Source organism: Mobula birostris, chromosome 31 (assembly GCF_030028105.1).
Source record: "Mobula birostris isolate sMobBir1 chromosome 31, sMobBir1.hap1, whole genome shotgun sequence".
NCBI classification, from domain to species: Eukaryota; Metazoa; Chordata; class Chondrichthyes; order Myliobatiformes; family Myliobatidae; genus Mobula; species Mobula birostris.
The window spans coordinates 34883857-34901663 of NC_092400.1; the positions used below are offsets into that span (position 1 = coordinate 34883857).

Here is a 17807-nt window from a genome sequence, read left to right on the forward strand (position 1 = left end):
TGACTCCTCATCCTCTTTATCCAGTTCTGCTGAAGGGTTTGGGTGCAAAATGTTGACTGTATTCTTTTCCGTAGATGCTGCCTGGCCTGCTGAGTTCCTCCAGCATTTTGTGTGTGTTGCTTGGATTTTCAGCGTCTGCAGATTTTTCTTGTTGTGATTGGACTATACTTTCCAGACTCAATTTAAGCCTTAGAGTTATAGAGACACACAGAGTCATAGAGCACCTCAGCACAGAAACAGGGCCTTTGGCTCATATAGCCCATGCTGAAGTATTATTCTACCTACTCCCGCTGAGCTGACCCTGGACCATAAACCTCCATACCCCTCCCAACCACGTACCTATCCAAACTTCTCTTAAATCAAACCAGCATCCACCACATTGGCTGGTAGTTCATTCCGCACTCTCACCACTTTCTGTGTGAAGAAGTTCCCCCTCATGCTCCTTTTAAACATTTCACCTTTCACCCAACCCATGACCTTTAGTTCTAGTCTCACTCAACCTCTGTGGGAAAAGCCTGTCTGCATTTACCCTTTCTTTATCTCATGTAATTTCCCATCTTTTCATTCCCCCAATGCAATTCCTCTTTCACCCACAAGTCAGTCTGTAATTTTACTTGCAACTCACCTGGCAAACCCTTCTACATCCTCCTGTTCCTCTCTAAACTCCACTCCCTATCTGCACTTCCCTTAATTCCATTGGCTTCAACATCCACCCTCTTTTTCTTCCCAACACTGCAATCCATTGTCCTTCGGTTTAGTCTCTCCTCCTTCAGAATCAGAATCAGCTTTAATATAAATTAAAATAGTTAAATAAATAGCGCAAAAGCAGAAATAAAAATGTAGTGATAAGCGTGTTCATGGGTTCAATGTCCATTCAGAAATCAGATGGCAGAGAGGAAGAGGCTGTTCCTGAATCACAGAGTTTGTACCTTCAAGCTTCTGTACCTCTTCCTGACAGTAACAATGAGAAGGGACATGTCCTGGGTGGTGGGGATCTTTAATGACAGATGCCACCTTACTGAGGCACCGCTGCTTGAAAGATGTCTTGGAAACTACTGGGGTTATTACCCACGATGGAGCTGACTAATTTTACAACTTTCTGCAACTTGCTTTGATCCTGTGCAGTAACCCCCGCCCCCCCATTCTAGATCATGATGCAGCCAGTCAGGATGCTCTCCAACAATACATCTGTAGAAGATTTCAAGTAAAAACCAAATCTCGTCAAACTCCAAATGAAATATGGCTGCTGGCTTGCCTTCTTTATAACTGCATCAATATGTTGGGACCAGGTTAGCACTGTTCCTCAGCATTATTCTCAGCAAGTTACTTCCTTCAGAGCCATGAGTGATTCTATTGATTCAATACTGTGACCTTCCATTTACACAAGGATTCCCACCAGCAGGCTATTGGATATGGAATCACTTCCATTAACAGCAGGGTCCAAGTTCAAACTGATTTTTGTCAGCAGACACTGATATGCAAGCATGGTGTCCAAACCACTGGTATAAGCACAAATAAAATGTAAGTAACAGTTGGATGCGCAGCCACCTTTCACTCCATGATTCAGTATCACAACAGATCATTTACCGCAGGTTCATTTTATCTTCCCGATCCAATCATTATATAATTCCCATTTTTAAATCCATAGCGGCTGATTAAATAATGCTTCCCATATTTCTTCCAAGAGTCTACTGATGCTTGTTGTCTACGTTTCCAAGCCATTATGGGGCAAATATCAGAAAACAGTGAAACTGTAATTCAGCAGTAAAAAATCTATCTTTGGGAAATAACTGGGGGAAATTTATTCACTCTTTTGAATTTCCCATGCTAAAGACAAAGTGCAATTACTAAGATAAAGAGTGCCAGTTACTTGTAATTTAAAAGCTTTTATGTAAATATATTATGATTGATTAGAATAATAGCTAAGGCCTTGCAAAGTTGATTGTCTGGGTTCCAGAAACTTCTTCCTTCTGCAGGTGCGCAGCATTTATGCAGTAAGTCAATGAGTGCATGGAGGTAGATTCCTGTTCACTATTGCACTCATGTGAGGTGAAATGTTCTTTAAAGATGTGCATGACGCTTGCTACGAAACAAGGCTTTGCCTGGAAAAATGATGGTGTTACAGAGACCAGTTTAGCTGTTGTGTTAGCCAGGTATAATTACATCAGAAAGTGTGGTGCTGAGTCACATAAAACAAACCTCATGTTCAATCTCTAACTCTGCTACATTTACTAATTTAAGCCATTGCATTGCTATTTACAGTCACCCTACGTCTGATGAGTTAGGGAAGGGGAGAGAAGGAACAATCGGCAAGGATACCAGCTTCTGGGTTTTCATCAATAATCATTGCTGTAAAGGATGTATTTATAGATGAGTACAATGCTGAAAACCCTGAATAGCCTGACAATATTCACTGTCCCAAATTCATAGATTTCAATAAATGTCCATTGGATTCTAAACAACATGGAGGCAAGAAGCTGAGACTGCTGTCTTTTACCAGGATGTTTCTCACCCCATTTGCCAGGCTGAGCTCACTCTGGGACTTTCCACCAATTATCATCATGTGCCATTATTCAACACAGGAGTTCCCAGCCCTTTTTATGCCACGGACCAATATCATTTAGCAAGGGGTCTGTGAGCCCCAGGTTAGGAACACCTGATTTAACACAAAACTTGCCTTCTGTGCTTGGCCACATTATGTAAATATCTCAGTTTTACCCTTCCCGGTGTCATCTTCACATCTGTTTTTTTTTCAGTTCAGAAGACAGCCATCCTGTTGTTAAACCAGTAGTAGCATGTAAATCCCCGAGAGTGTACTATTCCATAAAGAATATCAATCAAAATACTTTCCATAATACTACAAAATAACACCATGATCCTTGCAACACACACAAGATGCTGGAGGAACTCAGCAGGCCAGGCAGCATCTATGGAAAAAAGTACAGATGACGTTTTGGGCCAAAACCCTTTAGCAGGACATGCCTACCCTGAAGAAGTTTAAATCTTCATTTTGTGTGTGTTGCTTGGATTTCCAGCATCTTCAGATTTTCTGTTGTTGACGATGATCCTTGTTCCAGTTCCATCGGAAGGCTCTCAGCTACGGTCATTCAGGATTACTAAACAAGAATTTTTACTGTATATTTTGCTGGGTTTTTTTGTCTACATTTTTTCCCAGGAAACCTTTGACTCCTTGCTAAGAAGCAGCTCAAATGAGATTCAACTATATCTTTTCCACTCATTTCATTTTGGCTGGAGAACATTCACAACCAAACTCCATCTTTTATTCACTGGCCACAGTTTCTCAACTTCCAACCCCCTTCACCCCCCCCCCCCAGAACCTGCCAGTCATCCTGGATCCATTAATCCCTTTGGGCTCCTGTCTCATCATTGTCTACCTGCCTATACTGGCTATTTTCCCTTTTCACCCTCAGTCCTAAGCAAGGTTTGGACCTGAACCGTTGGTAATTCCTTTCACCCCTAATAAATGCTGCTGGAGTTCTTCCTTCAGATTGTCCTTTGTTCCAGATTCCAGTATCTGCTGTCTCTTATATCTACAACATTCAAACTATTTTTTCCTTCCAATCCACTACCAGTTTACTCAGAGATCACCCAAGCAGGAACCTTGCCCATTTCCCCTTAAATGTTAACGTTTCAGCTGAAATCATTGAACTTCGCACAGACTAGATGTCAGCCTCAACCTTCAGTGAAATTAGTCATTGGGGAAACTAATGCTGACATCATTGCAAGCAGAGCTGTGTACCAGCTGATGACAGGATCTGTAGAATAGGGACACCATTTTTTATAGGGGCAAGTTATCAAGGTCAGAAATGCACAGCAGATTTTGATGTCAACCTGAAAGTCTCATAAACTGGAATATTCCCAGCCCAGGAAAGAAGTTTGCAATCTATCATGTGGGTCACTGGGGAAACTACAGTCCGCAGGTGTCAACCACGAATAACTTACAATCTTTTTCCAGAGGTCAGACAGTCAGTAACTCCGGGCACAGCCAATCCCAGCCCAATCATCTCCTTCCTTTGCGTCTAATCTGCAAACCTCAGAGCTTCCACCACACCCCTCCAGCTGCCTCAGCAACCTCGGTCTCTTTCTATTCAGACGGAGAAAGATCCCAACGTGCTTGTGCAAAGTGAACTCTTTTCCCTGCCTTCGTTTACAGATTCAGGGATGGTGTTAACACAATATTCTTCTGTGATTGACTTTGTTAACCATTGAGAATATCATACCTTAGGGGAATCTATCTTCCCCGAGATCTGCTTCAGGGTCTATCGAGGCGGGAACGCTGACTGATTTCAAACTCATTGGCCTTGAGGCTCCACCAGCGGCGTGAAAACACGACAAGAATCCCACTTACCATAGTCTTAAAATAACTACATAAAAGACCTTACAATAAATAAGATTTTTGGGATTTTGTGCTCCTGTTGGAGATATAAAATAAGATAAACGCGTTTCGCTTCTCGCGGTTAAATTTGCTGTGAGAATTTAGAATTAGTAATTGCCACAGGAGCGATGTTTACACAGAACGCACCCCAGTGTGAGTTGGTGTTGCCTGGTGGAATGGAACAATAACTGTGGGTAATAAAATGAGATGGAAAATAAAAGGTTACACTGTTACAGTACCTTCCTCTGCCTGTCACTATCATCTCGGTGCCCACTGAATGGAACGTGCTCCACAGCAACTCGTTCTCCTTAACCAGTCTGATTACTGGCACCATCCTGCCGGTTTCCAGATCCATGGCACAGAAAATATTCTTTGCTCCAAAAATTATCTTTAGGAAAAGTTTCGACTGTAAAGTTGCTTGGCGATGAGTGCGCCAATCCTTCCGTTTGGAATCAGCGGCCGCACATCAGAACGGGAGTCTCAATATCAGCATCAGGAAAGGAACCAATGCCGGACTTTTACCATTTCCACGCAGCTCTGCTGAACGTGTTAATCCCTCAGTAATTTTCATCCAAAGAGCGTTTTGTTTTAAATATTTCTATCTGTGTCTAGAGCCTCGACGGCCATCTAGATAACGCCTCGATGAGATAAAGCTGCGCACTGTCTGGATACGGGCGTGATTTTTGTCAGTGATAGAGATGGTAAATTCACTGTCAAAGACGAGGCCAGCGGTCACATTCTGATCCTCGGTGTAAGTGCTGATGCCGCGGTGTGCCTCTTCCGTCTGGAAGCTGCTGTTGTCTCCCGTTGCTGCTTTATCTGACCCCTTGATCGCTTCGCTCGGCTGGCTGTCTGCGGGCAGATCCTGAGATTTCGGATCTCCTGCCTGTCCCCGGCTGCCAGCCTCTATCCGAACCGATCCGGTCTCGAATCGCCTGGAACTGGTGATCTGATCTCTCATCACAGACCGTCGTCCCCCGCCTCACCTCTCGCTAACACTCTTGCCTAAAATTTCTTTTTATTTCTCATCTGACACGCTGCGATCACAAGATCTCTTCCGGGAGCCTCAGCCTCTCTGTTCCCTTCCCTGGGCTCCATCGTTTTCCTCTTAATCCAGTTATTTTTATCCAAGGCACCATCCCCCTCCCCGACGCAATAATCGCCACGATATTCTCTCCAATTTAATCTTCTAAATTGTTGCCTTTTACTTCGCTTTGGAAAAAAAAGAATCAGGCAGTGGAGACGGCGCGGTTAGTGCGCGAAGCTCTATCCATCACCCAGTCGCGTCCTATTCTTATCATCGGGTCAATCAGCTGCTCCGAACGAGAAAAATAAACACTCATTTCAGCATCTGACGTGTCCCTTTCGCCCTCACGCCACAAATCCTGGCATCAGCAACATGTAACCGCATCTTCACCCAGACCCAAACCAGTTGCACAGTGATGTCAAGTCGCAGCCGGTGCCTGTTAGGATTGGGATAATATAGACTGGCAGCAACCGGCTCCTCGTTGCTCAGCCCCTATTAAAGAGACAGAGCCCTTTGGATAGTGTTGTTTTGCGCGTTGTTTCTTGGAGAATTGCTAAAAATTTCCAGTCATGGATTCACAGTGAATTAGTATAACAAGGCGGCTTTTTTTTAAACTTGCGGATCAAGGTTATGCAAATTTCAGTGGTGATTTTTAGGGAAATTATTGAGCAATCAATTATATCCATGCACTTTCTTCCTGTTAATTACCCTCATTCGCAAAATTTATATTATCTCATTCACACACACACACACACACACACACACAAGAAACGATTCAATTAGGCCCAAGAAGCACCATTTACTTCTGTGGACAAATAGATGAATTTTATAAAATGGTTAAGTATATGACAGAATTCTAAAATAAAATTGGGGGAAGAAGCTGAAAACACCCTGTATAGTAGATAGAACCTATGGACAAAAGAAGGCAGGGTTCACATTAATGGTCAATTATATTTTTTCCATGGGAATATTTTAATCTGAATATAGAAAGTACAGTAGAAAATGTGTGTTGTTTCAGTATTTCTTCAGGGATGCCTTTATGGAAAATGTTTTATAATTGGGGAATGTGCAGATTATTTATAGGCACAGCTTTTGAGAACATGTGTGTAGATGAGGGCATCACAAATTATATATCTGTGATACCGAAGACATAGAAATTGTTCCCACAATACTGACCTCCGCCACCATGGGCTGGATGCTGCCGGTGTCTCTTGGCTGTTACTGAGCCCTCTGGCCTCCTTCACTGCTCTTTCTAGAATCCTTCCCTCTCTCGTGACTTTTGCAAATTATGGCAAGTATTATTCTCTTGCAGTTTTGTCTGCTTATGCACAACTGAGTTGCATTTTAAAAATTTAATTCTGCAGTTTAGATGGGGTCTCAATATTAATGTGTGACTGAAAAGGTATTTCAATTACTGAATGTTCTTCAGTTATAATCCTTTGGACAATTCTGAGCACAGCACTTAAGACCATATGACATTGAAACAGAAAAATGCCAATCAGCACATCGAATCTGCTCTGACATTCGATCATGGCTGATCTATTTTCTCTCTCATCCGTATCCTCCTGCCTTCTCCAAATTGCCTTTGACACCCTTACTATTAACCTCCACTTTAAATATACCCAGTGACTTGGCCTTCACAGCCGTCCATGGCAATGAATTCCACATACTTACCACCCTCTGGCTAAAGAAGTTCCTTCTCCTCTCTGTTCCTTGTATTCTGAGACAGTGCCTTCCGATCCTAGACTTCTCCACTATTGAAAAACCCTTCCCACATTAAGAGGAAGTTTAAGGGAAGATGCAAAGTGTTTAGAAATTGAAGAAGAGGTTTATTTCAAAGTTACTTCAGCTGTGAGAAGCTGGAAAAGTTAGAGTGAGTTCTGTTTGGAGCAGAAATTTAATGAGTGACCTCAAAGAATATTTATGAGGATGAGATGTTTTGATAGAGTGAATATCATTGGATATCATTGACATAATCTAAAATGCCATGGTAGTGTAGTGGTTAGCACAATGCTTTGCAGTACCAGTGACCCAGGGTTCAATTCCCACAGCTGCCTGTAAGAAGTTTGTATGTTCTCTCCATGACCGGGTGGGTTTCCTCCAAGTTCTTCAGTTTCCTCCCACAGTCCAAATTGTCCCGTGATTAGGCAAGGGTTAAATCAGGGGTTGCTGGGCTGGAAGAGCCTACTCCGCACTATATCTAATAAATGTTTAAAAATTAAATGCTGGAGAAACTCAGCAGGTCAGGCAGCATCTATGGAAGGAAATGAAGATCCGATATTTCAGGCTGAGACCCTTCATCACTAACCCTAGAATTTTGAGTCTGTTGCTCTAGATTTCCAGGATCTTCAGGACCCTTGGGTTTCCATTGGCATTATCTAGAAGGGGTCAAGGGCAGTGTTTTCATTCAGTATTTTATCATGATCTGGAATGTTATGATTGGTGCTAGTTCACTAATTTTAGAAGACCACTGCATTGGCAATATAATACAGATAAATCAGTTGAGTCAAGAATGAAAGCCTAAGTGAAATTAGTTTTTTCAAAAGCCAGCCAGCCCAGACATGATCTGGACTGAATGGTTTCCTGTTCTGTACTTTTATTCTATAGATTTGATATTTACATGTGAGGAGTTTGTAAAATCTCCCCATGACTGAGTGGGTTTCCTCAGAGTGAGATGGTTTCTTCCCACATTTCAAAGATGTGTGGTTAGGGTTAGTGAGCTGTGGGCATGCTATATTGGTGCTGGAAACAGGGCGACACTTGTGGGCTGCCAGCACAATCCTTTTATGCAAACTATGCGTTTCACTTTATGTTTTGATGTATGTGTGACCAATAAAACTCATCTTTAATAAGTTCACTTTGGCTGTTGGTTGGGAGACTGCAATTCCATATTGGCAAATATGAAACAACATACACAAACCATTCCTTTATTTAAAATCCAACATATTAGAGCTTAGTTAATAAAGGCAAAGCTTCAACGTAGACACAAGTGTATACATCTGGAAGGCTGTAGATACATCCTCTTTGGTTCTGCAAACTTAACTACTTTAGTTTAATCAGCAAATTGGTGTTACAATGAACATGAGTGACTGGCTGCATCACTGTCTGGTTTGGGCGGGGTGGGGGAGGCACTGCACAGGATCGGAATAAGCTGCAGAAATTTGTAAACCCAGTCAGCTTCTCAGCATCCACAACATCTTCAAGGAATGATGTGTCAAAAAGGCTGCGTACATCATTAACGACCCCCATCACCCAGGACATGCCCTCTTCTCATTGCTACCATCAGGGATGAGGTACAGGAACCTGAAGATTCAGGAACAGCTTCTTCCCCTCTACTGTCAGATTTCTGAATGGACGTTGAACCCATGAACACTACCTCACTACTTTTGCACTACTTATTTAATTTAACTTTTTAAACTATATATACTTATTGCATAAACACGAGGGATTCTGCAGATGCTGGAAATTCAAGCAACACACATCAAAGTTGCCTGAAACGTCGACTGTACCTCTTCCTAGAGATGCTGCCTGGCCTGCTGCGTACACCAGCAACTTTGATGTGTAGACTTATTGCAGTAATTTACAGTTTTATTATGTATTACAATGTACTGCTGCTGCATAACAACAAATTTCATGACACATGCCAGTGATATTAAACCTGATTCTGATTATTAGTAGATATGTTCTTGGGCAGAAAGTAGCGTCTAGAACTTTTTTATCCCGTCCTGCTGAATGGTCTCGACCTGAAACGTCGACTGTAGTCTTTTCCATAGATGCTGCCTGGCCTACTGAGCTCCTCCAGCATTTTGCGTGTATTGCTTATACTTCCAGCATCTGCAGATTTTCTCTTGTTTGTGTCTGGATTTTGATGTTTGATCCAGTGAAAACTTTGAAAACCATGTTCTGTTCCTGAAGCAGGTAACCTTCTCTGAGCTCTATCATAGGAAAGATTTCCACGAGGGTCAAGAAAATGTATCAAGATTGTTCCCAAAGCTTCCATCAGAAATGTAAAGTATTCCACTGCTTTTGATGGATAAGGTTTCAGGATGGATTAATGCCTTACTAGATTTTTGGTCTGAGGTGGATGATGCAAGTTCATCTATAATTGGCAGATCTTATGGCAGCAAACGCTTGATAGGTTATTACGAAGGTTCCATGCTCTGTCTGGAGATAGATTGCTCTGGGTAAAGGGTGTGGAGGTGCTCTATGCTGTCCTTTGTTCTCTGTTTAAAGCAGACATATCCTGGAAATCCAAGGATTGTTGAGGATATTACAGTTTCTGGGAACCCTTGAAGCATTTTCTCTATTCTTCTGGGAATCCCTTCTTGTGACAGCTCAAAGCCTGTTTCAGAAGTTTATTGTGTTTGTCAGTGTGTTCAATGGATTGTAAGCAAGAATAAGAATGTGTATGTGGAATATTTTCTCTCTCCAGCTGAAAAATAACTCAGCAGAAATTTATTGTTTGCTCTTTGTTTGTGTTAGCCTTTTATCTTCCAGGGACAAGAAAAATATTTACTCTAGTTAAACGTTATTGATGACCACTTAGTACAGTAATTCTTCAAACCATTGGGAAATTCTGAGAGAAGGTGCGTACAATTTTGTGTGAAAAACTTATCCACGGAAATCAATTGATTTCTCTAACATTTAATGAGCATATGAAATCAAATGTTTCCCTAGCTCCTTTTCAAATGAATCTTTCCCGGTAAGGTCCAAAATCACCCGGAGAGACTAAATTTCCCTAATCTCAACTCCTATTTTTATATTTTTTACCTATACAGTATTCACTTCTGTGGTCATTTGAAAAGAAAATCAATACTAATCAAAAACTGGACAAAACAAAATTTTTGTACAAATTCCTATTCATTCATAAATATAAAAATATACATTTATTAAAGGACAAATTGCACATAAGGGTACTTGTAAGTATTCATCTATCGTTTAAAATATTTTCCAATATGAATATTATCGGTGTAACAGGAGCAACTAGCATTTCATGTTTATTCCGACCACTGTCTCCTGACATGGACCAGTTGGAAGAACAATTTATCTTTCAATACATAATGATGTTTCTTTCACAGTTCAAGTAGACATGGTATGAAAATTTTGCAAGTCTGCAGCTCCTGGTGGTGCCACTTTAGACCGCATTCATTCACATTAAAAGGGGAAGCTGTCGATCATGATTCAAGTTGATGAGTTGGTCCAGACCCTTTGATTGATATCAAATTCCATTGTACACCTTGCCATCTTACACAAATCTGTTATCAGCAAATTTAGTAGACTAGGTTCTCATTTGCTCATCTAGTTCATTAACGTTGCTGGTGAAGAACAAACCCCCGAGTACTTGTCTCGGGAGAGCTGCACAAGTCTCTTCTCCCAAGCTGGAAGTATTCCCATTTATAATTACCCTTTGCTTCCTGTTGTCTAGTCAATTTTTGATCCAATATATTCACCTAATTTTCTGAGTCCTTATCTCCACTGACAGAGGTTTGTGAAGTACTTTGTCAAATACTTTTTGAAAGCCAATATATGCTGTATTATTCACATCTAATATCTTGGTTGCATCTGTATAAAAAACAGTAAATTAGAAAGATGAAATATGCTCAGAGTTACATGCTGACTTTCATTAATCATACTGCAATGAACAGAGTGCTTTAGTGCATTGCTTGCTTCTCTTCTGGGAAATAATGGGAACTCTTTCTGGTAAACAATATTTTGCGGGATGTCCTGACTCAGTAGTTAAATACAGCACCCAGTGAAGAGCTTCCAGGTTTGGTCCCAGGTGAATTGGAAAATTTCAAACGAAGTGGGTAAAATGACACTACTTCTGATTTTAATGGTTCTGGGAAAGAGTAAGCAAAAGCCAGTGGAGGAAAGCCTTTTCTAATTCTAACACAAAATCGTTGAAGGGAAACATTTGGAAGTACCAGAAGTATTTATTTCCAACCATAGGTCATCACAGCCAAGCTCTCTTTATGCAGCATCCATATAAGTATTCAGGAGACCACAAACAGAACTCCGGGCTTTTTTTTATATATACCCCATTCTGAAGTCAGAATCTCAAAGCTAATTATAAAACTCACAACTTTTGTCAACCTCATTTTGAAAGATCTTTAACTGTGTTGAATAAAATAAAATTGAGATCCTGAAGGTGCAATACAAGGATCGAGGAAGGATTTATTAATTATGTCACCTTGAGGTGCAAATTACACTTGGTAATGTTGTCAAACACTTGATATGGCTGTAGGATATTTTCAATTGCAACAGAGGTATTGCTGAGCTATTTTAAATTAATTTAGTTTAATTATTTTAAATAGCATAGTGATTCTACTAACTTACAATAAACGGACTTCAGATAAAACCCACAATTTATCTGTTCTCGTTGTGAATTTCTGAAACTAGGTTACCAAGCTGGTAATTGTTTTCAAAGATCAATACATGTATTCACCTGTTGACATGGAGTAGATGCACAAAACCACTCCTAACTGGGGAGGGTCTAGCTCTATACAATATTACACATGGGGCTCCATTTCAAGGTGATCGACAGACTCCTGGAATTGTGTTGCTCTAAGATGATCCCAGCAGAGATCAGTTAACATGAGATAAACCTGAGCCTTTCCAGACCTGTGTCACAGTGCACATACCAGCACTGTACATCAAGCAGACAAAAAACATTTTTTAAGGAACTCAGACTAACATCTAGACAAAATCTGAGTCATGATAATGTCACTGTCACCTCTATTTATAACTAAGGTAAAATGCATAATATATCACGTATCTTTTAGGCCACTGCTTGTTTCAGGTCTTTAATTTCTTCTCTGCACTATTTTTAGCAAACTGGTTTAAATAGGTTAAGAAATGTAGTGCAGAGAGAAGTTTAGCAAGGATACTTTAACTAGCTAGTTAGGTTCAGTGAGGTATTAAATCTTGTTACATGCACCAAATAAAAGGAACTGGAATATCATTCTACCTTGAATTTGTGATTAAGAGACTTACTGGAATTCTTTAGGTGGCACTCTAGACTATTTTTGAAAGTAGCAACATGTAGAAAAATTCAGCTAAATCTTAAAAGTGGAAACGAAAAACGCAATAGCTCCGGTGCAAGGACTGTGGACTTTCCTAAAGAAGGTAACAAAGGGATATCTAAGGAGAAGGACATAAAACATAAAACCAGATGGCCTAGAAAAGGCCCAGTTTTAGCCCAGTCTCTGCTCTCTCGGAGAAGCAGTGTGGCTACTATTATATTCTTCGCATTTTCAGCTAATGAGGTGAAACAAAAACAGATTTGCCACTTCCACCATCCTTTCTAATAGAAGGGCTTGACCTGACATTGGATTAGTTCACTGACCATCCATTGTGCCTGAAAGAAGAGTATTTTTATGTTATATTTAGAGTATTGTTATGTCTCTCCTGACCTGGTTTGTTATTTTATTTATAATTACTGGATCTCGCTGCTACTTGAAAGTTCACAGCTGTTGTTGATTGCTTATTATTGGGTTGTTACACAATCAGCTTTCGTCGTCAGGTTGCCCATTTTTATACTGTTTATACATTTCATTTAGTCGCTATTTGTTAGAAGTTGAAGGAATTTTAATCAATATTTGAATCTATCTTTTGTGAGGATGCCGAGAAGCTGTCTTTTCAGTCAGCTCCTTGCACACTGTAAGGCGTTGGTGAACAATAAAACTGCTTTCAAACTACACCTACGTCGGGACTGCCTGCCTAGCTTCGGAGAATGGGAAAGCTCTTCAATGAGGGCAGAATAGTCAGAGCACTACAGCACAGAAACAGGCCCACCTGGTCCATACCCAACTGTTATCCTGCACGGTCCTATCAAACTGCTCCTAGACCATAGCCCTCCCATCCATGTACTAATCCGAACTTCTCTTCAATGTTGCAATCAAGTCCACCATTGAAAAGAAGTACAAAAGGTTAAACAGAGAAAAATGGGCGGAACATTTCTGGGTAATGTTTAGAAAGAAAAACAGAGAAAGGAAATTGAGTACCACAACCCATGGTTTGCCTCGTTGTGCTAATCTCAGCTCCGTCAGCAATGGAGCCACACTTGCTTTCAGTGTTTCTGGACCAGGGTTCACACTTCTGTGACCAATCTGTGGCATCAGCTGTGAACTCTGTGTCAGGCTGGACTGAGTTAAGCTTGTCTGTGATGCCCACTAGCATCCAAAAGCTGACGAGTACTTACTGTCTAAGCTTGCAATTGAAGCAGGGGATGAGACAGCAGAGGCGCCCAGCAGTTATGAATATCATTGAAGCATGAATCAGTACCTTCAGGGATGAAGGAGAGAAAAACTTGAGTGGAAGGAGGAAAAAAAATCCTTTTTTTCAGTTTGGTGAACAGTGAATACAAAAACATATTTAGATTGGATCAAAACTGACACTTCTGCTTAATCCATCAGTCAGACTACTCTCAGGGTTAATCCAATGTCACTTTATTTTAGTGAAATGCTATACATTAAAGAAAAGATTAAAAATTACTGGAGCGACTGCATGGGAGATAATACAGACTGTCTGGTAAAACAATACTCCTGATAATTCCATTTAATGTTAAGGAGGAGGCTTTTCCATTCCAGAGAAACTGATTGTTCATTTAACAAATGGCCTTATCCTATTGCTAAAAGTCCATTAAACGTTAGAACTTAATTGAAATGAAGGCCAATCTCGATGGAAAAAGGAAGCAATGGTGTGTAGCTACTGCATAGATAAGTACGCAGAATAATCTAATTGGCAGCTTAGACAAACCGATGTTAATGCTCTCTCAGAGGCTGATGTCCCCAGTGTGGAAGCTTTCTGTTCAAGCTAGGCTTCAGCCAATTCTACTAGACAGCCCATGGCATCTAGATGCCTGGCTCCAGGCTCCCAACACAGGCATTTAACTCCAAACACAAGGAAGTCCGCAGATGCTGGAAATCCAAAATCAACTCAGCAGGTCAGGCAGCATCTATGGAAAAGAGTGAACAGCCGACGTTTTGGGATGAGACCCTGATTTAGGACTGAGAGAGAAGGGGGAAGATACCGGAATTAAAAGGTGGGGGGAGGTGAAAGGTGATAGGTGAAGCCAGATGGGTGGGCAATTTTGTGAAGCAAACAGATTTCCAGGAAGATGAAGATAAACACCTCAGGGGCATCCTCAAAATCTGCTAAAAAAAATGATACATTGAACTCCCCGGCCTGTGACAGCTCAAAATGGAAAAGGAAGATCTGGCAAAATACTGAATACGTTAAATCTCTTAAAAAGGCCATCCCTAAACCTTGAAAAGAATGCCAAGATCCCAGGAAGCCCACCTTCTCATTCTGTTTCGCACCTGTTCCACCAATACAGTGCCTGCAGATTCTGCATTGCTTCAGATCATCTCCTCACTGACCTCAGTGCAGTCACTCATCCTCCACTCTGAGGTACTGCCTAAAAGAGAAATGCAGAATAACAATCACTCAAAGGAGATCTAAAGTCAGAACTTTTTACTGTTACTTCTGGTCAAGCTGTGGCTCAGATTTGGTTGTATTTTAGGTTTGTAGGGATAGTTGTGGGGATAAAGAGGGGAGTTAGAGGTCAGGTTAGGGTTTAGAGACAGGGATGAGAGGGAGTTAAATGTTAGGGGCAGTAAATAAAGAGTCTAGACAGAGTTCGAGTCTAGGTTGAAGCGCTTCACAGTTGAATGTTAGCCATCCTAAAAATCGTGTCACCACTGATACTCGGGTTAGAGACCTGTTTCAATTGGAAGTTCTGGGCAGTGAGTGCTTGGTACGGGCAGGAGTCATGAGATCCGGGACCATCCGGCCTCAGGTCATGTGAATCTGGAAGTTTAGGCCCAAAGGACAAATCTGGTAAAGTCAGGAGAGCAAAGCCAAAGGCTGAGGCCTAAAGGTTGAAGTTCAAAGGAGCCACGAGGGAGGTCCATTCAAGTCCAGAAGCTGAGGCCTAAAGTTTGAACCTGTGACCACCATCCTGGGGTGAAGTCTGAAGGCCCAATGCCGGCAGGCTTGAAGATGCAGGGACAAGGACTGGAGACCTGGAGGCAGCCTTTGCTGGGGTTGGAGGCCTCTCTGTTGTGTGTGTGACAGGGTTGGGAGAGGGATGGACAAGGCTGGTGTCTTGTTTTATTGTTGTTTTGTTGACATTGCTGCTTGTGTTGTACTGTGGAACATTGGAAGCATGCTATGTTGGCACTGGTATGTGTGGTGACTCTTACAGGCTACACCCAGCACATCCTTGAGTGTGTTGGCTGTGACCGGAAACAATGAATTTCACTGTGTGTTTCGATGTACATGTGACCCTGAAACCTGAATTTAGTCTTGTGAAATTAAGCTTCAAGAGCTCCTAATACTGAGTAATTTATGAACCTGTACACTATTATTTCTAAAATTGCTTCCTTTTACAAGTCGTGTCTACTCGTAATGGTACTGAAACATGCAGGGTTTCCTGTAAAAGTTGGTGCTGTCCAGTAGCTTGCTCAGTGGCCTTACTTTCAAATACAGGAGATCTTCAAAGAGAATTCTGCTTCTTTTAATCGTTTGGCATCCAAATAAATCATGGACTGCAATGAAAAGTGCTGAATTCTCTCACACTGATCCTGTGAACTTGCAGGCAAATGTTAGCACTCTTGTTGTCATTTAGAATCGAACACAACACTGCAGTCTAACAACATACTTGCAATTTAGTATTTATATTTTTATTGATTTTATTTAGTGATACAATACAGAGTCAGCCTTTCCGGCTCTTTGATCCACACTGTCCCAGCAACGGTCAACAAAAAAGCCTTGCAGAGGGTGGTTAGGGGAGCAGAGAAGGTTATTGGGGACTCCCTACCTTCTGTCCAAGACCTCTTTCAGAGTCGATGCCTCCAGAAGACACGGTGCATCATTAAAGACCCCTCACACCCTCTCTATGAGCTGTTTGTTCTTCTGCCATCAGGTAAACGTCACAGGAGCATCAAAACTAAAACCACAAGGCTACTTAACAGCTTCCTCCCACAGGCAGTCAGACTGCTAAGTAGCTGCTCCACTTGACTCTGCTTTGGACACTTTTAACTTGCACTGGACATTTATAACTTAATTTTAACTGACATGTGGCTGTTGTGTTTTACTATTTATTGTTATGTTTATTATTTAGTGTTGCGTTTGTTATGTTATGATTGCACTGCCCCTGAGAAACGCTGTCTCATTCTGCCCTGCAGAGCTGATGTAAGGTTAGAATGACAATAAAGTTTTTCGAATCTTGAATCTTTGAACCCCCGACAAACCTGATTAACCCTAACCTAATCTCAGGACAATTTACAGTGATAGTCACTGTCACACTCACACTCATACTCTAATGATCCCGAGGGAAACGGGGTTTCGTTACAGTTGCACCAACCAAGAATAGAGTATAAATATAGCAATATAAAACCATAAATAGTTAAATAGTAGTATGTAAATTATGCCAGAAAATAAGTCCAGGACCAGCCTATTGGCTCAGGATGTCTGACCCTCCAAGGGAGGAGTTGTAAAGTTTGATGGCCACAGGCAGGAATGACTTCCTATGACGCTCAGTGCTGCATCTCGGTGGAATGAGTCTCTGGCTGAATGTACTCCTGTGCCTACCCAGTACATTATGTAGTGGATGGGAGACATTGTCCAAGATGGCATGCAACTTGGACAGCATCCTCTTTTCAGACACCACCATGAGAGAGTCCAGTTCCATCCCCACAACATCACTGGCCTTACGAATGAGTTTGTTGATTCTGTTGGTGTCTGCTACCCTCAGCCTGCTGCCCCAGCACACAACTTGAAGCATACAGTGAAATGCGTTGTTAAGAAGAACTAGTAATTGGAGGAGAGATGCATTAAAAGTTTATTTTCTTCTTCATACTGATTAAACTGGACAGAGTAAACTAGTGGGTGTGTATATCCAACCTAAATTTCCCTGAGAATGTTAATTCGTGGAGTTTGCCTGCAAACTGGAGAATTAATTCCTATTGTCCTTTAACTATATCACATCCTAATATTGTGCCACACTCCCTAGGTTCTTTTAGAAATGGGTTAATACTGGATAGATACAGTGTCTCATTAACACCTGTCCTGAAGTACTGACAAGTACTTATCTTGTCAAAATTCTGAAAATTACTCATCAATACAGAAAAGTGAATGCAATCTGCCAGCATTGTGGCCTGCCTGTACACTGTTCAGTCATTCCACTGTTCCCCATAGAGACAGCTGCCTTATAACAGGTATACTATGCAACACCTTTTTAGTGGCATACACTAATTTTGGCTGTAAAGACCTAATATTATGCAGATAAATGTACTAATATACATATGCTTATTGGAAACTAGTGCATACTGGGTATCTGTCCTTCACCACAGTTTGGAATGTAGGCATAAACTAATCATA

General features: G+C 41.3%; 1 protein-coding gene across 1 annotated transcript in view; it reads right to left on the reverse strand.

The window, feature by feature from the left end:
- fam222aa (family with sequence similarity 222 member Aa) overlaps window positions 1–4751 on the reverse strand; it is a 215570-nt gene extending 210819 nt beyond the window's left edge. The window contains exon 1 of the mRNA XM_072247685.1: window positions 4636–4751. Coding sequence (XP_072103786.1) covers window positions 4636–4751 — 116 coding nt within the window. The remainder of the gene's footprint in view (window positions 1–4635) is intronic.
- Between the last annotated feature and the right edge of the window lie 13056 nt (window positions 4752–17807).